We start from the raw sequence: 25,580 nt of genomic DNA, 5'->3' as shown, positions 1-25,580 counted from the left end.
TGAGAAATATCGTGCTGTCGCTGAGTTTCCCAAGTAAAAATTGGGTTTGTCTCAGCCGCAGATGCACCGTTTGGCATATATTATCAGATTTCTTACGTAAGTAAGTCTCCAAAGGATCAGCAGCGGCCATGAGAACAGCTGCATCCTATAGTAAACAAGGTAAATAAGGCGTGTGTTCACCTCGTCTTTGTCATGAAACATTCACGTGCATTTTGCGTATTTGCCATAGGTCTGTTCCTGAGATGAACTGACCAACAGTACAGGAAAACATCATCAAATGTCAGTAGTAGGAGTTTTCTCCCTGTCCTGGTTTTGGCTGGAATGGAGTTGAGTTTCTTGCTGGTGGCTGGTGTGGTACTGTGTTTTGGATTTGGGATGGGAGTGATGTTGGTGACACTCTAGTGTTTTGTTTGGGGACTTTTCAGCTTCTTATACCGGCCTGCGAGCAGGAAATGCGGGGAGCACCCAAGAAGCTGGGAGGGGACACAGCTGGAACAACTGAACCCAGTTGACCAAAAGGATATTACATACCATATGATGTCACGCTCAGCATATAAAGCTGGAGGAGGAAGGGGGGATGTTCAGAGTTATGGCATTTTGTCTTCCCAAGTAACCATTAGGCATGATGAAGCCCTGCTTTCCTGGAGATGGCCTGCTGATGGGAAGTGGGGAATGTATTCATTGTTTTGTTTGCTTGCTTCTGTGGCTTCTGCTTTACTTATTAAACTCTTCATCTCAGCCCGTGAGTTTTCTCACTTTTAGTCTTCTGATTCTCTCCACCATCCCACTGAGGTGGGGGAGAGAGTGAGCAAGCGGCTGCCTGGTCCTCGTTGCCAGCTGGGGTTAAACCACAACACTCCCTCTCAGAGCCAAGGGTGAACTGCCATGGCATTCACTAGCTGATTGGCAAGGTTTGCAGTTGCAAAGAGCTGTTATACATAGATGTTTGTCCTTTTGTAAGTTTTTTGCTTTGTCAACTCTTGGGGCAAGCAGAGTTTAGAAGTTAGTTATTCTCTTTGGGTGGAGGCTGGTCTAGAGGCTTTGAGGCATTTGCCTGTGTAAGCCCCTCTAGTTAGCAATGTTTCATAGTACTTTTGCAGCATTTTGTTTCATGTTTTGCTGCAGAACTATGGCTTTAGGGTGGGGGACCTGTTTTAGTATGCTGTTTCTTCTTAATCCTGGCCTGCACCTAATCTGTTTCAGCTGTGGTATGTTTATGCTCTGAATCCTTGAGCTGCTCAAGACATGAAGGCATACAAGGCTAAATCTGTGTCACTAATTTGGTTCACAGCTGGGGTTACAGACAGTTAGCAGCTTATAGTACTGGTGTCTAGTTAGAGATTTTCTGATCATCCTCTCACTGTAGCTAATATATTAGCTGTTGGGATCCTAACCAAATCGATGTCATATGGTTTACGTTATTGTTAGGGAAACATGCTCTGCACATGCCATGATCTTCTTGCTTTCATGAACATTTGAGTAACAGAGAATTTAAACAGAGAATTAACAGAAGAATCACAGACCAGATCTTTCCTCCACTACAGTGCACCTTTTGTGTGAGGGCACTCATCTAAGGAGAACGTACTCACAATTATGCAGTTGCATGGGATTTGACTGCAACCTTCTTAATTTCAATGTATTTCCCCATTTGTTCACGGTGAAATTATTTCCTAAGAGACCTAATTTTACATCTGAAGCTCTTAGTGCTAGGGTTCTCAGAAAGAATTCAAAACTTTGAGCTCAACTTTTGGAGATCCAGTTTGAGATTTGTTACAACAATTCTAAAAATGCTGTGTTACATGGTTTCTATTATGTATGTATTTTACAAAATTAACCTCAAAGTAAAAATAAGGTTTGAAAATTAGAACCTAAATGTTTATGTTTATGATATTACAGTAAGGTATGAGATGAATTCTGTAAACTGCAAAGTAATCTGACATTGTAGTCATACTGCATAATGGACCTTGTGACACGCTGCAAAAATTCTGAAGATACTAATATTTGCAATGCTCCTTTGTCCTGAGTTTTCTTCTAGGAACTAGGCCACTTGAACTCCTTCCCCATATGTTCTGGTAACATAACTTCCATGTTGCCTCCAAAACTGATTTTCTAATTAGGACTTTTTCTGGTTTTGAGGGAGTCAGTTATACAAGATGCTAATTATGCTGTGTTTTAGTTATCTCAAGAAGCACAGTAGGTTTAGCTTTTATTTTATTTAGCTGTGATTTTATGTGGGATACTTACTTGCCAGATTTTAAGATTTATATGGCTCGATTGGGGTGTTTTAATTTACAGTGGTAGACCTACAATAGGGAGAAAACCTGGATTATGCTACACCATTTAAATAAGAATAACTGGCTTCATATATTTGTCTAAAATGATTAATTAATTTTGTAAGGTAGAGTGTTTCTGAAGAAGAAACACTTACGCTCTGTCAATCACACCAAAATTAAGTTCACCTTCAACACTGAAGTTGTTAGCTACATCTTCTGCAGGTGTTTTCTGCAATGTGTTGCGATAAAGATTTGATGCTGTAAACTATTATGAATAAAATTTCTATTTTCACTTTTTTATCCTTGAACTAAAAATGTTATGAAAACAGAATAGAGGCATTAAATATATAAATAGCAATTGTGAGTTGATTATACAAGTTAGATTAGAAATTGATTCAGTTCCTGATCTTCACGGAAGCAAAAGAAAGAAAATGAAGATTTGTCCAAGCATAAATGTGTCTGAGAGTAGACCATGTTAGAAGCAAGATATTACAGGAGCTGAGTGAATAATGCAGTGCAAATGCTTCAGCGGTCTCTTCAATGTATAAATTAAGATTAGATTAGTCTTTCACTCTGAAATATATTCTAGATGGGATTAACTAGTCTTCCTAAAATTTTGAAGGCATTAAAACATAGGTAATAAAAATAGAGTAGGGCAAGTTAATAATCTGTTATCCTCCAAGTGAAGATTTCTTGAACCAGATAATATCTGGTTTTGAGGTGGTTTTGGGTTTGTTTGTTGGTTGTTTTTTTTTTTTTTTTGTGGAAGGGCATGCATTTTATTCTAGTATTCTACAGTATGACATTAAGAGGAGTCAACATGTTGTCCTTAAAATATATGCTTCCTTTCCTCTGTTAGTCATTAAGAAAGAATTTTCACTCATCTTTGTGATAAACTCTGAATATCATACTGTTGTGATATTTGTATTAAATTTGAACATTTCCTACTTTACTGCCGTGAGCATCTCCAATGAAATTGGAATAGGTCCAGTTGTCTTTAATGTAGACAATCTAAATGTGGATTAGTCCAAACAGACATTGTGCCTTCATAAGAGATTTTTCTGAAAAGAGGGAATTTGCCCTTAGAACAAAATGTGTTCGATAATTAGCATTCAGATACTGCAGTACTTGAAGAAGTTGCTGTGGCAGCTGGGTCTAATTGATAACATTTCATTTATTATTGAATGTGTACGTCTTCAAAGTATTTTTACTTCTGTTCTTGAAAAGGTTAAGGCTAGAAAATGAACCCTGTGTAGTACTTTAAGACAACCTATGTACCAGCCTACCTACACAAATTTGAAAATTCCAATGTTACGATTACCGTACTTACATTGTGTGGTATTATTTCATATTGGATTACTGTTTATATTGTTAAAAGCGTGTTTCAGTGCTACAATGAGAGATGACAAACTTTAAATTACCAAGTTTTAATGTAGTGATTTTCCTGCATTGCCAGATCACTGTGGCACACAATAAAGCTGTTGATCTTGTTACAGACTACCCCTTTAGCCTGAGGATTCTTTTGTAACCCTTTTCTTACCTCCCTAGGTACTTGTACCATGTTCAAGTGTCCCCTGGCTGTTTAGTTGGCAGGCTGGGTGAAGTGTGCTCCTGCTGTGTTGCTGCAGGGCATCTACTCCTTTAGGGTTTTATCCTTTTTATCAATATTATTACTGTCAATACTGGAAGTGTACATGTATTGCAGGCCAGATCATACCACCTCCAAATTCAGGTTTAATGCGTTCTCATATTTCTAGTTGAGACTCTCTGCTTATAGAGGCTTCAGGGCTACAGAATTAGTTTGGGAGTTCATGTGTAGCTCATTATATTGTGGTTGTGACTTTTTTTGGAGACACTGCACAGAACAGGAAAATTGTCTACAATATCTGTACAGGATCACCTGCATTTTCTGTCTTCATACATACGAGACTGTCTTCAAACAGACACACTTTGTTTGAAACTTGTTTACCAGATAAATCAAATTGTCACTGTATCTGTTGTCTTCCACCTTGGCTACATTTCGGTCTTGGGTAATCTGTAGGCTTTATTAGTGATGACAGTGTATCTTCCTCCAGATCCCTAGATAAAAACATTATATAGTGTTGGGATAAAAGGTGATTGTGCTGTAGATTGTCTGACATTAAAACGAGAGATCTGAATGAAGTCAGATGACGGCAGCCTTCACTGAAGTCACTGGGAATTCCAATCCTCATTTTAATTCAGAGTTTATGTGAAATAAAAAATGAAGCTACTTTTCAAAGAGCAAGTACTCTTCTGGCAGAGTAACTTGGTCTTAACAAGGATGGGAATCTGAAACCTAAGTTTAAAGAAATAAATTTAAAGATCTTTGTTGACATATGACTGTTCGTAACATTCTTTATATGTTTTTATCCCTGTTAAGAATTAGGCACAGCGCAATTTCTGTTCTTTAGAAGATAATTTTTTGTTGGTTTTTCTTCACGAGGAGGTCTACAGTTTCTTTTGTTGTGTTGGTCTTTTTATTTTTGTTGTTAATAGAGCTGTACCTTCATCCAAATGCAAGTAAGGGTAATACAAGTTGGTCTGAAATTAACAGGAAAAAAAATATAATTTATGAGCTGAAAGTAATTTAGTATTTGGTGCATAAGAGTGGAACAAGTCCTAAGTCTATGAATGCATATCTTTGCATGGGTAGGTTATTTCTGTAATAAGTTGTTAAAGGTGTCTAATATTCCTTTCCTCAACAAGATCCTTGGGAAATTCTCCTAGTGGGATTTTCTGCTGATCCGATAAAAGACAATAGATTAGACTTGGAACTCCTGGCCATTTATACTACCCATAAATAATGGGTTTTATACCAGTCTGTAATTTTTTTTCATAGTTATTACTAATGTCATTGCTTATGCAGTGAATAATGAAATGCATGCATTTGATACTTAGCAGAAACAGATATATTTGTTCCAACAATTTTTTTATACTCACTAGTTTAAATTCTCTTCAGAGTTTCTGGTTTTCAGCTTCTCTTTTAATCTTTGCTTGCTTGTCTCTAAAATGCTTGCTCAATTAACTTTTAATTTTTAATTTTTGGGGGGTTTTGAGAGGATTTACGATCAGTTTGTTACAACATTCCAAACTATATTCTATTATTAGTCCGGAATGATTTAAAAAAAAAAACGAACCACAACAACCCAAAAGGGATTTGTGTGTGGAAAAATTTCCTCTGATAGATCAAAATACATATTCTTTTTCCTTAAATTTGCATTTCTAATTTTTTTTTATCATTTACAAATTGAAAAACTTGCTTTTATTGTTTACAAATTCAGAAAACCTTAGAGGCATACTGAGGACAGTTCTGTGGATGAACCACAGTCTTTAAATTCTTAAACATTAGCTGTCATTTTTTTTGTGAAACACGTTTTTTCAGTGGTTTATTCAAAAACAGTGGAAATGTAACAGAAAAGCACTTACTCCCCTCCGTAAGCTTTAGATCCGATCTGAAATGTTAAGGTGAGACGGAGAAACCTGATCAGCATAAAGACTATTTCAAATCTAATATTTCTGTGTCATCACACTGTGCCTCCTTGGCACTGAGATAAAAATGTGTGTTCAGTTAGTAGCTGTTTGGAACTTTTTTTTTCCTTGGCTGACTCTAGTCTTACTCAACTGTAGCAGCTGATGATCCCTTCCTCACTAGGATCAAAGAAAGTCCAGAGTACTCTTACTGGGACAATGTTTTTGTCTGATGAATTTTTTTTCCCCACAGCAAGGGAAGTTTACATTGCTACTTTTTTCTTTCAGTAAAAGAGAGCGTGGCAAAGAGCAGAAGACTCATTCTATGGATCTTGCATTGTAAGGGTTAAGCTGAGTGGAGCTGTGGCTTTGAATACAGGGATGAACACAGAATTATGGGAGATGTACAGTGCGAATAGGAATTGCGTATCTCTAGGTTTAAGGTTGCTCCTCAGCTTTCCCTCAGTGCTCTGATTTTTGTCATTGTGGCAACAACAGTAGCAACTGATAATGATGAACTACATGCATAGTATTTGTCTTTGCCAAATGTGGAAGATCCGAAACAAGTGGTGACTTGATACAGTACACATGGGAGCCTGTTTTACTGCCCCATTGCAGGGAACAGTTTTAAGTTTTATGCCAATGACTTCTGCTTTATTTGGATTGGAATCGCGTTTAATTGAGGGGGCACTGGAGATTTAGTGATTCTTACTTCCTTGCACGGCTTAATTTCATGCTAGTTTCTATTTGTTTGCTCTTTTAAGAGCAAATGTGGCTCCCAGTATAGCTGTTACGTACACAAAGAAAATTATACACAGCGGGTTGGTAGACTGGGAATTTACCAGTGCTCTCTAATTCAGAGGTATATGATTCTATTAGTGGTTCGTATGGTTTTTCTAAGGAAGAAACAGAAAACTGTAAATATGGAGAGCATATACAATGATGTTTGAAACTATTCCATGTTGCCGAGTACTATATTAGGAAGTATTATGTGCAGTTACGATTTTATGTGCGCTTTGAATAAATCATTTTTCTTTTTTTCCCCAGGAATTCTAGAGGTTTTACACTGTGTGTTGGTGGAAAGTCCAGAAGCTCTAAACATTATTAAGGAAGGACATATTAAATCAATCATCTGTCTTTTGGACAAACATGGAAGAAACCATAAGGTAGGCAAAGAGATGAGTATATTTAGGTGAACATTTGTGAAAAAAGCAAGCATGTTTTTCTGTGCAGAATTTACATTTCAAGTACTTTAATACTGTATTCATAATTAGGAATGAAACTTTTCCTAAGAGGCGTGTGAGCAGTTTGAAAAAGCAAAAGAGGCCATTACCTTCTTTTTGATGAAAGCATTGATGCACACTAAATCTCAAGGGGAGCAGGAAGGATATATCTTAATATTGTTAGGAGAATTTCAGAATTTTTGTAAAACAAAACTGCTATGTTGGATGAACTGCGTACCCTTACATGTCTTCCAGTAACAAGGTATATAGCATTATAGTGCCTGAAGGAACACACGGTGATTTAAAATTCTTTAGTATGAAAAAAATATTTAAGATGAAAAGAATCTATTTTTTTTCAGGTTTTGGATGTTTTGTGTTCTCTCTGTGTTTGTCATGGAGTAGCTGTGCGGTCTAATCAACATCTAATCTGTGATAATCTCCTGCCAGGAAGAGATCTGCTCTTACAGACACGCCTCGTCAACCATGTGAGCAGGTAAAAAGAAAAGAGTCTATATCTATGAACAAAGCAGAATCAAACTTGTGGTTAAAAGCAATAGTCACTACAGAAAATCTGTTTTACTTCCAAAACTTTGGTTAAGATATTTTATTCTTACTAAGATTTTAAATACTCTTTGCAATATTGATTAGAATCAAAACATGGGTCAGAGAGAGCTGCTGCAAGCTAAATCTGCTTTAAGATGTTGTAAGTCTGTGAAACTGTAGAGTGTCTTCTAAAGAGTCCTGTCTAGATCTAGCTGTGCTTTCAAAGTATTTTCAGCCAGTCTGAGGGAAAGCCCTCACCCTTCCTTCCACTGACAGAGTTGTAGAAGCTGCCTTCCAGCAGGCATTAATAGCAAGATGAAGGTAGTAACATCTTAAATTTGCGAAGTAATATCTACAAAGTAAATGTTTATCCAGAGTTTAAATTTTTGCTGAGGCAGAAGAATCTGGCTTTAAGTGATGATTCATATCTTCCTCTGTCTCAAACTTATGTCTATTTTAGAAAGTCTCTATTGTTAAGTGAGAATGAAAGTCAAAACATAGAAATAGTACTTCACAGTTCATACAATGTATTAGATGCTGAAAAACATAAAAAAATAAAACCTCTATTATAAGGAGGCCTTTTTTAGCAAAAATACATTCAAGTCTAAAGGTAAAATGAATTTGACAATTTTATAGCTCATACATTCACTCATTTTTCATAACCACATGTGACTTGTCTTCCCCCAACACATCTAATAACACATCAGCATATATAACACATGGAAAGATGGTGTAGTGGGAATCATTCCGTGTCAGCAATAAATTTAAACAACTGATAAGTTAAAATCACTAATGAAAACTTCTGTTAAATATGCATGAGAAGAAATTTTGAGTGTATGGGTACTGATTGAGCTCCTGAGCTGATTTTGGGTCTTGTACAGGGAAGGTAGAGTTATCTTTCCTAAATATAGCTGTAGAAAAAGATATTTTTGCTTTGCCTTAAAATGTTGTGAATGAGATTACTCATATTCTTGCAGTTATAAGGAAAAAAAGATTATTTTTTCAAAAGTAAGAAAGACCAATGAAATATTGAAAACACCTAGTGAGATAAGACTTGCATACCTTGCACTAAAAATAATTGGCAAAGGAACTTTCTAATATATTGCTGTTTAACATACTTTTCCGGGGACTAAGAAATTCTATTCACAAACCTCTATTTAAAAAGAGTAAGTTGGATGATTAGGTTAATTACATTGTGGAGTCTGGACAAAGGCATAACAATGCTGATACTGTGTTCAGGCAGAAAGGGTTCAATTGGTGATCTTACCAATAACTTACAAATTATTTGACTTTTCTGGAAGATAGCTTTTGTCAAAAAGGTTTTGTTTGTATTTTTAAGGAGATTAAATGTTTGACTTGTAGCAAAGTGAAGAGTATCTATACTTAAACTTTTGGCAAAAGACACCCCATATACTTCTAGAAGGAAAGTGTGTTAGTGGTAAAGCAAGTTATTTTATAAGCAATCAGATCAGTAAAGTCTGCTTTTACACTGGCTTGTGTTTAACAGCCCATATCAACCATTCTTCCTCCCTGTGCATTCCCCACACCAGAGGACGTACTGTGTGCTGGGACTGGCTTAGAGCTTACATCTATGTTAATTATGCAGTTTGTATGTAGAAAGAAAATATTTATAGACGTTATAACCCAATCCGATGGAGGGATGCAAAAGCTAGATGCATTCAGCCTAAAAGTGTAAAAGTTTTCTCACAATATAGGTAACCAACCATAGAGGAAATATACCCAGCATTGATTTTGGATACTTCAGTACTCTACGGCTTTAATTCAAGATTGGATGACTTTCTCAATCCAAGACTCCAAGTAATGATTGTCTGGAGACAGATTTTTTGGGATCAGAGTCTAGATTCAGTATTATCACAAAAATCATATTAGAAAAGCATAATTTTCTTTCCTTTTTCCCCCTCATGACCTTTAGATGTATGACTACATATTGCTATTTAAGTAGATACTGAATAAGCACAGTAATAGTTTTGCCTTTCAAGTATGCTTGTGAAGTACTTTGAAATCATCAGCAGGATGGAGCATCAAATTGGTATAAAGGATTGGTACAACTACTGCAAATTACTAAGTTATACACAACTTCGTAGTTTTGTAGTAGCTCTTTTAGGTACAAGAGAATTTTGAAATAGATCGATACTTTACTTTTGTACCTTTGTAAATTTTATTCTCTTGAATGGCTAATCAGTGTTACAGAATGGAGTTTGCTATGTAAAATTAAACTGCACTGTGTGCATTCTACAATTCTATTGGTAACTGGTGAATAGCTGTCATTTTTTTTTGTAGGATTTAACATCTATTAAATGTTCAAAATGTCCAAAAGCATACAATATTATTATTGCTATCTGAGTGAGGATACTGTTTCAGTTACTGAAAGAAACACTTTTTTACTTTAAATGTATAGAGCATTTTTCACCAGAATAAATACAATTACTTCTATTGTTTTAATCACACAAAACAAGCATGAAATTTGAGTTTAATGAAAAGTCTGCAGTAGTTCATCTTGTTCTTGAGATAAGTTCTTAATTAGTACTTTTATTCTTTCTGTTTAAGCATGCGACCCAACATCTTCCTGGGGATTAGTGAAGGCTCTGCCCAGTACAGAAAATGGTACTATGAACTTATGGTGGACCATCTAGAGCCTTTTGTGACTGCAGAATCAACTCATCTACGAGTGGGCTGGGCTTCAACAGAGGGCTACTCACCATATCCAGGGGGAGGAGCGGAATGGGGAGGAAATGGTGTTGGTGATGACTTGTATTCCTATGGCTTTGATGGTCTGCATCTGTGGTCAGGTATTCTCCTTTTTTAATTTTTTTAAATACTAAACGTTGCTTGCAATTCCAGTGAATATGTTTTCAGTAGCAGCAAAGTGAATCAGGTGTTTCTGTTGACACTAGGAATACAAAGAAACAGCACCCTATATCAGAACATGTTTTAAGTTGACGTTGCATATTGAAAAAAATTTTTTTATACAAAGTAGTGCAGATAGGATAATAGTTTATGTTTCAGCCTGGGAATTATTTTTGAAGTTTTTTATCATAGTAACTATAAAGATTTTATTTAAAAATTCAAAAATGCAAAAAATGAAATCTGACAAGCAGTTGTCTGGATTTGTAATTCCTGTGTCAATAGTGTAAGAACAGCCTGAGAGATTTAATTCACAGGACTCTTTTTCTTGTCTGTTTTTTTTAACAGATTCTTAATGTGGATGGTTTAGTTTAGAAGTTTAGAAGGACTTCAGAGGTGAAAAAATTTTGACATACATTTCAAAACCAGATATTTTTCTGTAGTGATGTTTTATTTACATACATTAAGACTAACTGTTTATTGCGAGACTTGCAGAATCATATTCCTAGCTTGCATATGGTGTGTTTGGTCAGGTATTCATCTTTAAAATGTTATTGGCCCAGCTTGGTTCTATTTGTTAATAGCAATTTCTCTGTGCAATTCTAGTGTTAAAGAAAGCTGAACTGATTATTTACCGTTGATTCTGCAAATATCTTATTCTCTCTTCAAACTGGGTTAGTTCAGCAAAATCAGAATAATAAAAAAGAAAGCTTGTTCTCTTTTTCTTAATCTTTTTCACATACTTTAACTTTTGTGAAAAAAATCCCAGATATTTAGAATGGGTAGTCCAACGTATGGACAGTCCTAAAGTTCTTGAAAAAAGTTTCTACTGTGGTTTCACCTTGAGGAAAAATTTTTTCCTTTGGTTTTGAGAGATTATTGGGCAGTGATGAACTGTAGAACTGACTGGAAACTGGGTTATTGGACTAGCAGTTCTTGTCACTATGAAGATATGAGCAAGTTTTCTTCAGCTCCTAAGCAGACAAGAGAGACATTTGAGTGAGTCAGCTGTATGTATCATTCAAGTTCTTTGAAGTTTTGAGGCACTGTGGCTTGATACTTGGAAAAGAATGCAGTTTTACATTTCAAAAGACTTTTCCAATCAAAATAGCAATGGATTGTATGATTAAGTAATAACATAGTGACTAGAGTGGCATCTATGGAGAGTAGCTGCCTCTTTGCCTCTCCTGTGAGGCAAAGTGAGAATTACTTTGGAACAATGATGCATAATTAATGGTGTTACTAAAGCTGTGTCATAACTGAATTTGTCAGATTAAGTATTATTACAGAAGAACCAGAAAATAATGAGCCAACTGAAATAACTTTTGTAGTTAGGGTTCCTTTTAGGGAGGAAACAAAACATTACTGAAAATCAAAATGGTTTTCCTAACCACTGGAAACTTTTAAATCAGAAACGTGACAAAAGAATAAATGAACAATTGTTTGTGGTTCTCAAGTCAATAATCCAGCCCAGTCAAAAAAGTTAGACCACCTTTACGTATGCAATTTTTGTATATTAATCTCTGTTGTGGATGTGGCTGGTAGATTTGAAAAGATTTCTCTCTTCATTGACGTTCTCGGGTGTTGCATACCTCTCAAACTTGCAAGAACTTTATGTAGTTAAATGTTGAAAATCATGGCCTTTCTTTTCTTCCACAATCCCAGGCTGCATTTTGGTAAGTCTCTGCAATGACATTTTAAAAATAACCTTCTGAGCATGAAACATTTACTGCATTAATGAATACCAACAATAATTTCTACCTCTGGGTTTCTGTTCTGGATCAAGCCTTTACCAGAATCACATTTAATTTACATTTCTTTCTTCAGTACTGCAATTACTTCTCTAATATGGAGAAGTGGAACTCATAGATTTTTAAAGCATAAGGCCACAAAACACACTTCGATCACTTGGTCTGACTACTGTATTACATGTACAGTACATATTTCTGTTAACAGGCAGCCCTGCATTGATCCCAATAACCTATATTTGGCTGATTTTTAACATCTAAAAAGACATCTAGTCTCAAGTAGTGTGTCCTAAGGAGATGAAGTATCCAGTCTTCATTGATAGCTCTTTCAAAGTTTAGTTATCCCTGACATTAAAGACTTGTCCCTTTCTGTGATTTATTTGAAACTAACTCTCAGCTGTTGTGATGTTTTTCTCTGCTATTCTCTGCTGTGCTCTGTGAGTTTGGGGATGTAGAGCTGGTAGAAGGTAGTTTCCTTGGATGCCATTCCTTATGCTGTGACTGCTACTCTCTTTCTCAGCAGTGTTTTCTGTAGATTTTTTGATTTGTGCAGGGCCCTTAGGATTGCTCCATGTCATTCTGTCTTTGCTGATGGAACTGACTATTCTTACAGCAACCGAGCTAAAGCCATCCTGTCTTGAAAGGCTGTAGGGAAGCAGCAAAAGCATCTGAAAACTTTTTTTTTCCCTAACTATACTCTTGACTGCCCTATCAAAAGGGGCAGTTTACATAAGAGCATCTGTCCTACAGTCTGCAGTATCAGGAAGTCATTTTCTCTACGTAGAGTATCAGAAGTATTAGGTTTTTTTATTGTTCCTTGAGGGGACTGTGTGTGTATGATAATTTATCTGGAGAAGAATTAATGAGATTTTCCATTTATTATTTTTTCTGCTGTTAAAAACTATATGCCATCTTCATCATCATCTTGCAAATATAGTGCTTTTAGTTAAGTCCTTCATGTTACAGAAGTGGACAGCAGAGTTAAAAAGTTAGTGCTCTGTTCTTAATATACATTATGGCTTGTCTCTTGCAGGCATTACATATGTTATTTTTGGAAAACATGTCTAGAGATGCTTTCATACAACTTTCATGCTTTTACATAAATTTTCTGTTGTAGATGGCATTAAATTTCAGAAATGGTAATTTCTTATTTCTGTATTAGTTTACTTCTCTTGGGAAGCAGGTGTGCTTGTGTAAATGTAATTTGATGCCAGAGAGAACGATCCTTTAGAATTCATACAAAACTTACTAAAGAAAAATACATTTATTACTGAATATAGGTAACTCAGAATTGCTGCTGTCTTTGTATATGCCGGAAAAATGCTGTTTTGCAGTTTAATTATGAAACTAAGTAGTATCATCTTATACAAGTTTGTGAGGGTACCATGATGTGGCCCTTAATAACAGGAAGTACCTGAATTTTCCTAAATAAAGTACGATACTTGTCCTTATCTTGAATAATGAAGCATTCTTTGGTAAAGTATACTAGGTTTTATAATAGATACTAATAGCTGTTATTCAGTTTGAACTTCTACTACTGTAAGGAATAAAATTTAGTTTTCTTGATTTTGACTCTTTATATGGGTATCAGTAATTATTTTCACTTACATTAAATGTAATTTGATTGTATTGCTTATGATTAAAATAGCTTTGTAAACACAATTGTATGCTTCCATTCACTAAATTGCAAGATTAAAATCACGTCTTGTATTTTATAGGTTAGGTATTTGTGTATTAATGTGTTTGTGCTCTATTGCTATGTTTTCTTTCTTTTTCTAGGCTGCTGTGAAAACCTATATGATTTTCAGGAGTTGTGCTAAATGTGTCTCCTTTACTTCCATAGGTTGTGTAGCACGAACAGTAAATTCTCCCAACCAACATCTTTTAAGAACTGATGATGTTATTAGCTGCTGTTTGGACCTGAGTGCCCCCAGCATCTCTTTCCGGATAAATGGTCAGCCAGTTCAAGGAATGTTTGAGAATTTCAACATCGATGGCCTCTTCTTCCCAGTTGTCAGCTTCTCTGCAGGAATAAAGTTAGCATACTGTATAGTTTTGTTTTGTTTTGTTTTTCTGTATATGTTAAGATGCTGAATATTTCCCTGGCTGTCTTTGCTCTCCTTTCCCTTTCTTGACATCTGCTTCTTTGGCATAGTTCCATTTCTTGGATACTGAGAGCTACAAAGGAGTACTGAAGAGAGAGTGCATCTGTTGTTTTTCAGCACACCAGTATATCCAGGTGGTTTGCAGATAGACCTTAGAAACAACTTCTTTATCATTTCTTAGCTGACACATTGCTACGTATTTGCTCCAGGACAGCATTTTACCTATATGGGAAGAAAACCATCAGTCTTTGATATTAAAAATATATTTGCCCTAACTCACTTGTTATGAGGTAGCAACTATTATTGAAGATGCGTTATCTGCACTTACCTTAAGTGATGGTGGTGGTACGCTTTCTTTTCAGCAGCATGAGTTAATATGAATTCAGTCAATCTCTAGTCTGTTTTTCTATAAAATTTCAAGTCACAAGTTCCAGTCTTCTACTTCCATTTATTAAATACTTCGAGACTATAATATTAAGAAAGAATGTGTGATGTTCTAGTGGGGGGACCAACTTTAGCAGGACTGGCAAAGGTAAAGGGTGAAAGCTGATTTCTTTTGGAGATAGGTGAATGCTCTGTGAAGGATTGTTCAAAGACTGAGGTGAATTCTACAGCAGCTGAGAGCTATCACACTGTGGGCATACCAACCTCTCATTCCAGATGCAAAATGCACTTCTTTAGACTTTGCCTTGGATAATACAGTAGATACAATGTGGTAAAACTATAGACACGCATGCTATGAAGTGCAAAACTATAAACTTCCATGCTTTATCTCAGTCATGAGAGAAATTCTGGACAGATATTATTCTTGTGTTGAGTGTGTATTTTGGAGAGTGACAAAAGTCTTAGTGAATAGAAAAGAGACGAATTGATTCTGTTGTACGGCTAGGTTTTTTGGGTATTTTTGATTCCTTCAGGATGCCAGTGTTCTGGGAAGATTTTTCAGTATTATGTCACTGCCACTTCACAATCACCTCATTCACTGAGTTTTTCTGTAAAAAAAACCCACCGTGACAAATTCATCATTTTGTAATGAATAAGAGAATGCTTTCCTCTAGGATTCTACTAACATGACAAATACGTGTTTTAGGGAAGAAAATATGGGAGTTTCTTATATTGTGTCCTGAGGATTTAGTGTTTTGTAAGCGAAAAGAAAGAGCCATATTCCATGGAGTTTTCAGGCTCATTTCTCAAATGAGAGATAATGGAGAACTCCTCAATGGAAAGAGTTCAGATGTGGGTGACTGTTTACACTGGGTTATAATGTCTGCCTTCTGAGACTCGAAACACTGCTGCTTACTTCACAGGTGTGCTAAGCAAACTGATTATTCTCTCTCTGTCTTCTGTTCTGGTCTTATGATTTAGAATACCTTTATGGAAGTGGAAATTAACTAAAAGAAAGAATTGTTTACTTTTCCCCATGTTTTTTGCACCTCCTACTTTATAAACTCCAGCACTAGTTAGAGAAAGTAGAACTGTAAACAATGCAAATAAGGTGCAACATTGCATTTTAAAAAATAACATTCAATAGTTGTTAGGATTACAAACTGATTAAGTTTGACACCAGAGGTGTCTCAGTCGTCTAAATTAACTTTGATGTTTACAGGGTACGTTTCTTGCTTGGAGGTCGCCATGGAGAGTTCAAGTTCCTTCCTCCACCTGGATATGCCCCTTGCTTTGAGGCTGTCCTACCAAAAGAGAAGCTGAAAGTGGAGCATAGCCGAGAGTACAAGCAGGATCGTAGCTATACAAGAGACCTGCTGGGTCCCACTGTCTCTCTGTCACAAGCAGCTTTCACTCCAGTTCCTGTAGATACTAGCCAGGTATGGAGACTGAAAGATTGCATTTTCACTTTTAACACACATATTATAGGCCTGTGTTATTTCACATTTGATTGAATTTGCAGCTTGTCTCAAATTTGTTTTTTCTTGGGATTTGGTTGGTACGTTCCATTATGAGAAGTTGAAAAAATGGTGTGTAAAATCCTTTTAGTGCTCACTAGAAATTTCATATATTTCAGTTTACAGCCAGTATAATAAAGAATGTTTTACCCTTAATATTAGAGCAGGCAAAAAAAAGAATATTTGAACTTCTTTTTCTGTTAATAGACACTGAAGACTTTGCCTTATGATAAGACTTTTGGACCAGCTTCAGCTCTATTTCTTTACTGGACTTGCAGGTTACTAAGAGTGGCATTTGACTCACTGTGGGCAGTAAATGGCTTGCATTGAAATTGCAGTAATTCTTTGATAACAAAGATCTCAGAGCACAAAGATAACAAAGAGAGATAACAAATAAACAGATAAGAGTTTATTATACACTTGACCAGAGTTTGAGACGATACAATTTTTTGTACCCTATGTGCTCAGATTTTATCATATTTAGGAACTCATTCCTGAAAAAAAGAAAACCATGTGAAAAAGAGCAAACATGCTAGTTTGTTGCCTTTATGCGTTAAATACAGCATTCTACATGTGTCATGTAGTTATTGTTCTGTAACACTAATAATTAGGGTAACGTTATGGTTCATAGCACTGTATATTTGAGGTCTCTGGTTTTTGAGGTAAAACAGACTTGATTTCAAATTTTGGAGGCAGAGTGATGTGCTGTCCTGATTTTACTTGTCACTTGTCGTTGTCATCTAATTTTTTTTTTTTTTATGGGGTTCAACTCTCAAATGTTTATATTCGTCTGAAGTGTTTTTCACAACATTACGTTAGTTGTTGAGATTTTTAGCATTTTTTTTAAGCTGAGAAACAGTATTGGTTTGAGTAGTTTCTGGCCAGCTGCCAGGAACGTTTTCCATGCTGTTTAGAGGTGTTGCATTTAAAACTGTTTTCCCTTGCTGGTCAAACTCCGGAACTTGTAAGTGCATATGTTAAAGTATTCCTGTTGATTGAAGAATTGTTGTTCACTTCAGTCAGTAAGAACTGAATGATAATGTACGTTTAGTTGAGAGATACGCTTTGTACAAAGTGTCTGTCAAACAATTTATTTTGTAACAGCCTCTTTGTTCTCTCTTTAGATTGTTTTGCCTCCCCACCTGGAAAGGATTAGAGAAAAATTAGCAGAGAACATCCATGAACTTTGGGTTATGAATAAGATTGAACTTGGCTGGCAGTATGGACCAGTATGTACCTTCCTGTTTAATTTTCTGTTAATTACATAGTATTGTTCAGCACGTTGGTTTCAATGTGCTAATGGGACTGCATTTTTTCCCATCCTTACAAAATTAGTAAGGTTTTAGACCCTTTCCATCAAAATTATGGTATTAAAGCTGTTTGGTGCTGAAATTTTCAGCCAGCCTAACTGTCAGCACAGAAAGCACTTAGTGGGTTTTCACCTTCTGTTTGTTCCTGGGGTAAAAAGTTTAGTTGTCTGGTGGAGTAAGCCAATTAAAGCAGTTATTCTTGGTTCTCTTCACATCTACTGGCTGACATAACTCTTTCAGAAGTCCCAAACTTAGTTTTCATGAAAAATAATATCGCTTATAGGAAATTCCATTAAATCTTCTTTTCTCCTTCCTTCTCTCCATTTCTTCAGGCTCATGTCTGTATTAGGTGCTCCACATAGCTATTTTCTTATCGCTTTCCTACTTTTTTCCTACGGGGCTTCTGGCTTTGATACAAAATGCAGTCTATTTTGTTGATTAGATTAAAAAAAAATCATAAAAAAAAAGTAGACAAGCTAGTTAATTGGATCGCAAATGGTGTTGTTTATGAAGAGCTATTGCTGTGAAGAGTGAATAGAAACACACGGTAGATACTAGATGTAAATGTAAAACTATGTATGCACATACATAAACGTATATGTATTCTATTTCTGTTAATAAAAAGATTTTGGTCTTCTGAAGAGCTCAGATTACAGATTTAATGTAACTGCACATAGGTATTATATTTGTTGTAGCCTAAGGCAGTACTTAAAATGACTTCATTAACAAAGAAGATCTCTAGATTTTTTTTCTGTTGTTGCTTTCCTCACCAAATCAAACACAAAACACTAGTTAAATTAATGTGTCAAAACATTTTAATTGTGGTATAATCATACCAGCTGTGACACAATCTGCAGGAACTTTTAGTGTACCATTACTTACCATCGAGAATCTAATTGTACAGTTGACACTATTTTAATTTAAACAATATATAGTGTGTATCAAGTTAAGCAGCAATAAATGTTTCAGAATGAAAACAGGTGCTAAATCTTTTAAGTTATTCAGTTTTCTCTCAAGCTTTAGTGTTCTATGGCTGGATGTGCTCACTTTGGGAATGTGGTGAAGTATGTGCTGATCACCTTCTGGCGATTGACTCTTTTTTCGTATTGGTTTCTCACAGATGATTTCATCAGTTTAAGCTGCTGTTGCCAATACTGGTTATCTGAATTGATGCACCGCAGTTACTGAGTACTGACGGAAGGCATGAAACAAAAATTAGCTGGCTTAGACGCGCACATTATAAGTGCTTAGTTAATTTGTTTTTTTTAATTCAGAGCAAGATGAATTATATATAGTAGCTAGCTTTTCTGAAAAAGTGGTGTTTTTTCACCAAGTCAAAAAAGTATAAAGGCTAGAAGACAGAGAACTGGTAGATTTAAATATCTCTCCAGACTATTCAAAAAATCTGCTCTAAATTGTATTTTATACTCCCTCCTACATCATCAGATCTGTCTGTATTGAGTGTGATATTACCACTGCATTTTATACATGAAACAAAGCAAAAAAACCAAGCTAATGTAGCAAAATTAAGGACTTTTGTTAACTGACTTCATTATAAGTCTGAATATTAGCGGTATTTAGGTGTTCAACTTGAAATCATCGAATGCATCTGCATATCTTTGTTTCTATTCAAACTTCGCTATACATTTAAAACTAACCACAAAAATTAAGAATTGGTGGGTTTCACAAGTTCTGCCACTTATATAATGTATGTGCAAGGCAGTAGATTTTTATACTATGCTCAGAAAAAAAAGGGGTGTGGGAAGGCAACCTACAAAATAAATGGAGTATATAATAGAAGTATTATACATTGTAGCTGTAGAGTGAAAAGAGTGTCACTAGGGGAAATTAAATTAACATTGGAATTCTGAGGAAAATATCTGACATCCAAGATTTAAGTTAGCTGTACGCAGATCTAAAGTAGTCCTTCTTATTGGAGACTTTATTGAATCATTATTAATGCAGATTACCATAGGTTTTAGAAAGAAATCTGCAAATAAGTATTTCCATTGTCTGCTAAAAAATGTTTCTCATTTTAGCTGCTAATGGTTTTGATCAAGTACCTTGACAATTGAATTGCTTGTATTGCCTGTCCAAAGAACATTAATCCCATCAAGTGAAGATGAATTTTCCCTGGAGATTGTAAATATTTTTCAATCCGAAACATAAACAAATGACTGCTGTTCAATTTGGTAATTATTATGTGCAAAAATATGTTACTTGGAAATTTTATAGAGAAATGTGAGATTTTTTTTTTTCATGAGATTAAATAAACTAGATTGAGTAGTAGCATACAGTTATTGTTACAGAAAAACACAGAACTGGCAAAAATAGAAGATGATAAATAAAGAATAAGTTTCAGCTATCAGTGACCCATATTTATGTTCACTCTGTGAGTACCCATGTATAATTAACACTCAGGACTTGAAGTTATAAAAACTTTATAAAAAGGTTATGGTTTGCAGATGACTGTTTTTGTTTCCCCTGCTCTAACACACTATGTTTATGTCCCAATATTATGAGTTATCTGTAATCTTAGATACTGCATATGGATTTATTGCCATGATGCTAGAGCTTTTTCATTTTAAGACATTTACATTAAAATAGCCAAAGAAAAGCTCTCTTATCTGATACAATATGCAGGGCAAGCAATCAGTTTAAGTGTGATACCTTGTTTTTCTGAAAGTCAGAAACTTCATGCCTGTTTATATACTACTGATTTTCCTTACCCTTTTTAAACATCAAATTTGATTCTGCATATGAATAACGGATCAAGATGTTGAGAACAGATAATACACAGTTCAATGGTACCACTTCACTGAGAATTTGTGCCTTGCTCTTTTTTTGGCTAAAATAATTTAAAAGCCGTCCTGTATTCACCAAATGAATAAAGATCAATTTGGAAAAAGTATAACAATTAGACTTCTTAACTTCAACTGTTAACATTCCATTTTCCAGCAGAATTATCTGATTGATCAAAAGTTGTCAATAATGTTGTTTTTCAATAACTTTCACTTTGCAACTTTAAAGATTAATACAAATGCTAAGCTGGTGGTCCATGAAAGATGGACACAAAAGTGTTTTAATATGCAAGATGTGGTCTCAACTGAGCAAATGTTAACACTTTCATTGGGATCTTTGAGCTAATATTTGAAAACTAATATTTTTTTTACTAAGCCTTCTAGCAAGTCATAATCTGTGTAGATTTTGTTGACTGAGCTCGAGCATGATAAAGATACAAAGCTGAGAGAAGTAAAATGCTCAGTTATCAGCCTCTCAGGTTACCCTTCCCAGTAATGGCCAGTATTAGACTAAAACTGTGTAGAATTAGTGCAGGTTAAATATGTCTTTGATCAAATTTTTTAAGCTTATAAAATGTAGTATTTTGTAAATTAGAGTCTTCATGACACTGCTCTTACTACAGTAAAAGTAAAATAATGTTCAAATTATTTGTGACTGATGAACAGTTGCATTCTGCTTGTGGTCTTTTCCAACCTAAATGATTCTATGATTCTATACTACTGGGCATAATTAAAACCCAAACATTTTCTGAATTAAGAGATAGGGTAGATTTATCCTTTATATCATTACTTTTGTAGGGTAAGCACTTCAGTACTATTCATATCAATGTATTTATACAATCTGGATGCATAATTTTTCAAACATGGTGCTGAAGAAAATGAGTTGTTATTTTATGGCCGTATGTCAAAATATAACATAGATTGCACTATTCTTGAACTTTGTGTGATTGCTGTGAACATCTGTACATTGAAATGTACAAATTAGCATTTATTCCTCTTGAGATCTGGAAATCTGAAGTTTATTTGCAAATGCAAATTCTGCCTTACTTGAACAGAAAGATCGTGCTTTGAGAATACATAATATGTTCCTCTTTGAAGTGTTGTCCAGTTTGAGTAATCCTGACAGGATTGTGTTTTGGACTGTTTTGAAATTTCTTCTAGTTTTTAAAAAACATTAAGCTTATTTCTTTACTGTCTTTTCAGGTTAGAGATGACAACAAAAGACAACACCCATGCTTAGTGGAGTTCTCAAAATTGCCAGAGCAGGAAAGAAATTATAACTTGCAGATGTCACTTGAAACACTGAAGTAAGCTGCTACTAAAACTTTTGAAGCTTATAGTGAGAGTTTCCTAAGGAGTTCCAGTTTCCAGAACTATAATTTGACATGTGAATTACAATTTGACATGTAGGTGAAGGCAATAATATGAAAAAGGAGGAGTGAGATATATTAATGGATTGATGTATTTGGCATTGAAAATGGCTTTGATAGTGTTCTTTTTAACATCTATGGAATTTTAGAATTATTGTGGTAATGCTGATTATAAAATGGCTACTTAGGCAATTTCATCTTGTTTGGAGGAAAGAAATAGATCCAAGCTTTGAAAAAAAAAAACACTTCTTATTTGGTTTAACTGAATTCAGTTTAATTGCTTTTAATTTTCTTTATTGATAAAGCGCACTTTGACAGTCAATAGGTATTTTTTGGACATGACTAATGATGAGCTTTGCTTCAGGACCCCTTGGTGCTATTTCTCTGTCATCTGTGCATGTTGCCACAAAACAGTAGTAGATGTGTGAATGTCATGGAAGCTCTCCAGTTGGAATGCTAGAAAATTTCAGTGGGATGTTAATGGGTTTGTTCAAGTAACCTAGTTATCTGGCTCACAAAGATACAATTCTGCATCTCGGCTTTGTCAGTCAAGTGGTTCTAAGTTCTTACGTCACTGTGAATGCATTGAAAATCTATTAGTGTAAGTAATTGCTTCCATATGTAGCATTGCATGTAGCCAACGTTAAAACATTTCTCAAACTGGTAAATGCCCGGTGGTATTTGTGGTTCTCCAGTCACTCCTATTTGCAATCCATTGAAATCTATTAATTTTTTTTTTCTTGTTATAATGTAGTTGCTTCTTCCTGTTCAGAGCATTAGAGGAGGATGAGTATCTCACGTGACAGTACTTTTCTGGGAACATTTGTACTGCATTATTAAAAAAACTTGCCATGTAAACTGATGGTGCGCTATAGTGTTTACACGCATAAGGACTTTCTGTCCTCATAGTAGAAAGCTAGGTAGAACACTCTAGAATTTCTCATAGTGTCCTTCTCTGGTCAGCTTCTCTGCACTGTTACTGATCCACAGTTCCCACAGTAAGTAAATTACTCAATGAAAAACAAATTTATGACCCAGAGTGTAAAACAGTTTCTAGAAGGATATTTTGGCATTATTTAGAGGTAAAGCATTCAGAGAGAAATGGAACTCCATTGGAGGCAAGAAAATAAGTTCCTATTTGTCTTCAGCTAGATATTAGGATTTCAAAAAAAGCTTTTAAAGCCCTTGTCAATGCAACAATGTGCTTAAGAATCCAGATTAGCTTCTTGCTTTCCACTTTATGAAAAAAAAAGATGACCTCATTAGCTTTCCCTACTGTTGGATCTTTTGCTAGAATACTCTATATAATATGACTCAGGCGTCATAAAAATCAGACTCTCAGAATTAAATGCACACTTCTAATGCTTTTCTTGATATTAAACAAATTTTAGCAGTCCTTACATGATTACTGGTTCAGAACCCAGTGCTTTTCTAAATCTAACCCTGACAAAACAAAAAATAATTTGGTTTCTAGACATATAAATGATGGATTACTTTTATTTTAGAAATGTTATTACTTACTCTAAAGAAAGCTTTTTCATTAAACGGATAGTATTCAAAACCTAAAGCATTTAGTCTTTCTACGGATTTCAAAATTTGTATGTTTACTGAGATCAGTTCTTCGTTTCATTCTCATAGAGTCCTTGTTTTCTGAAGTAATTTTCTAATTTTGCAATATCATGTATTTATCATGTAAACCTCTATTGTTCAGGGACTAGAATATGAGTGTCTCGCTCAGTTAATTTCTGCAAACTTGCAAAGGTGGAAAAATTAGTGCATCTATTCTAGATGATCTGTGATGACTTTAATTGTAAGCTACTTTGACTATTTCTTTAATAGATGTTTCTAGTCTTACTAGCAGTCAACCTCAATGGGGGAGAATGGGGAAGAGGAAAAGAAAATGTTGTTTTAAAACCTCTTCTAGTCAGCTATGTGCTGTATTCTTTACAATTTGCATACTACATACTTGAAGTAGTTGCAAGACACCACAAATAACTTTTACTGTAAGTGGGTTTTTTGTTGGTTTGTTGCCAGTTTTGCTGACAGCTCTACTACATGACAGAGGCAGAAAACAAGAAAGTTCTGGGTCATATTATCTGACACAACATTTCTTTTCAATATATTGGAATCTCTGTATATTTTTCAGTATGATTGAATATTTTTATGAACTGTAAACATGACATACTATATGAAATGTCAAGACTCAGGAATGAGTTTACCTCTGAAAATGTCATGGGATTAAAATATGCTTGCTCATACTGTTTCTGCACATTCGTATATATATTTTGTAGTTTGATCTTGTACTTTTTTTGATGATTACTATTTTGTGACTGACTTTCCTGTTTCTGCCTATTTACTCAGTTGTGTGTGATAATTACATGTATCAATATTATGCTGAGGATTGCATTCAGCCACTTCTAGTTTTCTTGTTTAGCTTTGAAGTACTTTAGGGGTCTTTCAGGTTCTACCAGTATGGTATGCCTTTTTATCCTGCTATGGCTCTCTGATTTGAATTTGCTGTATCTGGGTGGAGGCTATAAGCCTATAAGGTTAAAATTCCTGTCTTACATTACAAGAAAATCAGGGTTACCAGGGGTTGGCTCCTCTATACTGCTTTCCACTGTTAGCTATGTTCTCTTACTAATGCTGGTGATAGCTGCATAGGAATCAAATATGATTTATGCCAATTGAAATTTAGCTGCATGGAGTGTTCTTAGCAGATAGTGTGTTTTGCAGGAGGCAGCTACTGCATGTTGATTTCCTTGTATCTGATTTTACTGTCTAATTTTAAATCAGGGCTCATGGACCACAACAGTAGGATTTACTTCATCTAGCTAGCACTAAAAATATGCTGCAAGAACCTCCTTGAAACATATGATTTATCTGCCAAGAGAAATACTGCTAGAGCAATAGTTATGCCCTTTTTTTCCCCTAGTCAGCTCAAGAGCAATAAATATAGTTAAAGCAAGACTGGAAAATATTGTTTTAGCTAGAGACAAAACCAAAAACCTTGTTTTCCATCTTTCTTCCACATAGGGAAAATTGGGAATGGAGTCCGAGTTTTACACTTGTACTTTCCTCTGCATGATCACTTTCAATCAAAGATACAGGTGTCACCCTCAGATTTTGAGAAATTTCTGATCTGACTCCAATGTGGTCTCTGACTTTTGTCCAAGATTTTTTTTTCACTTCAGTGTCAATATTTTAGTGAAGCACCTAGGTTAAAGAAACGAAGACTTGATAACCCAGTGTTGAATGTAAGTGCAGGAACAAATAATTAGCATTACAGATCCAATCCTGGAGATGAATGAAATTTAAGATTTTTACTGCTGGGATAGTGTGACTGTAAGGATAGTAAGAGGTCTGAAATAATCAGAAACACAATTAATATTGTTGACCTTGTTGTAAGGTTATATAGTGTGTGGTTTTTTTTTTTCTGAAACGAGCTGCATCTTGCAGAGTCAGGCCAGAATGCACTGCCTGGGTCAGTGGGTCTGTGGTAGAAGCCCTGTTGCACACGACACACAGTGCCTGCCTTGAATCCTTTTCTCTGAGATGGATTAATGTGCAACATCCATACTGAGCATTAAGATGGCAGTTTTGGCCTAATGCTTATCACTCATTCTGCTGACAGTCCTCTCTTGAGTGGCAAGTCCTGACAAAATCCAGATCCAATTAAAATCTCTGAATAACAGCCTCTCTTTGTAAAGAAGACACATTCTAAGGATAACAAGTGATGATTCCTGCCTTTTTTGCTTTTGTCAGCTTTGAAGTAGATAACAATATAAAAAGATTTTGATATGAAGCGGAATGAATGAGCATATAAGCAGTATGAATAAGTATATAAAGCAGAAATAGGTATTTCAAGGGCAGGGAATCTTTCAACTGATGCCTCATATAGATAAATAGACTGTATGATAGTTCAATTTTGAAGTAGTCCACTCATATTTTT

The 25,580-nt window shown here is 35.2% G+C and overlaps 1 protein-coding gene across 7 annotated transcripts in view; it reads left to right on the top strand.

The window, feature by feature from the left end:
• Nucleotides 1-25,580, top strand: part of RYR2 (ryanodine receptor 2) — a 424,514-nt gene that overhangs the window by 221,730 nt on the left and 177,204 nt on the right. For all 7 annotated transcript variants that reach the window (XM_063328961.1, XM_063328960.1, XM_063328958.1 and 4 more), the window contains 7 exons: nucleotides 6,810-6,928; nucleotides 7,345-7,478; nucleotides 10,097-10,338; nucleotides 13,985-14,177; nucleotides 15,853-16,069; nucleotides 17,272-17,376; nucleotides 21,462-21,565. In XM_063328961.1, the coding sequence (XP_063185031.1) occupies nucleotides 6,810-6,928; nucleotides 7,345-7,478; nucleotides 10,097-10,338; nucleotides 13,985-14,177; nucleotides 15,853-16,069; nucleotides 17,272-17,376; nucleotides 21,462-21,565 (1,114 nt within the window). The remainder of the gene's footprint in view (nucleotides 1-6,809; nucleotides 6,929-7,344; nucleotides 7,479-10,096; nucleotides 10,339-13,984; nucleotides 14,178-15,852; nucleotides 16,070-17,271; nucleotides 17,377-21,461; nucleotides 21,566-25,580) is intronic.

The sequence above is a fragment of the Chroicocephalus ridibundus genome, chromosome 3, assembly GCF_963924245.1.
Source record: "Chroicocephalus ridibundus chromosome 3, bChrRid1.1, whole genome shotgun sequence".
Lineage (NCBI taxonomy): Eukaryota > Metazoa > Chordata > Aves > Charadriiformes > Laridae > Chroicocephalus > Chroicocephalus ridibundus.
The sequence above is the reverse complement of the archived record's forward strand: the minus strand, read 5'-3'. Positions and strand labels throughout refer to the sequence as shown.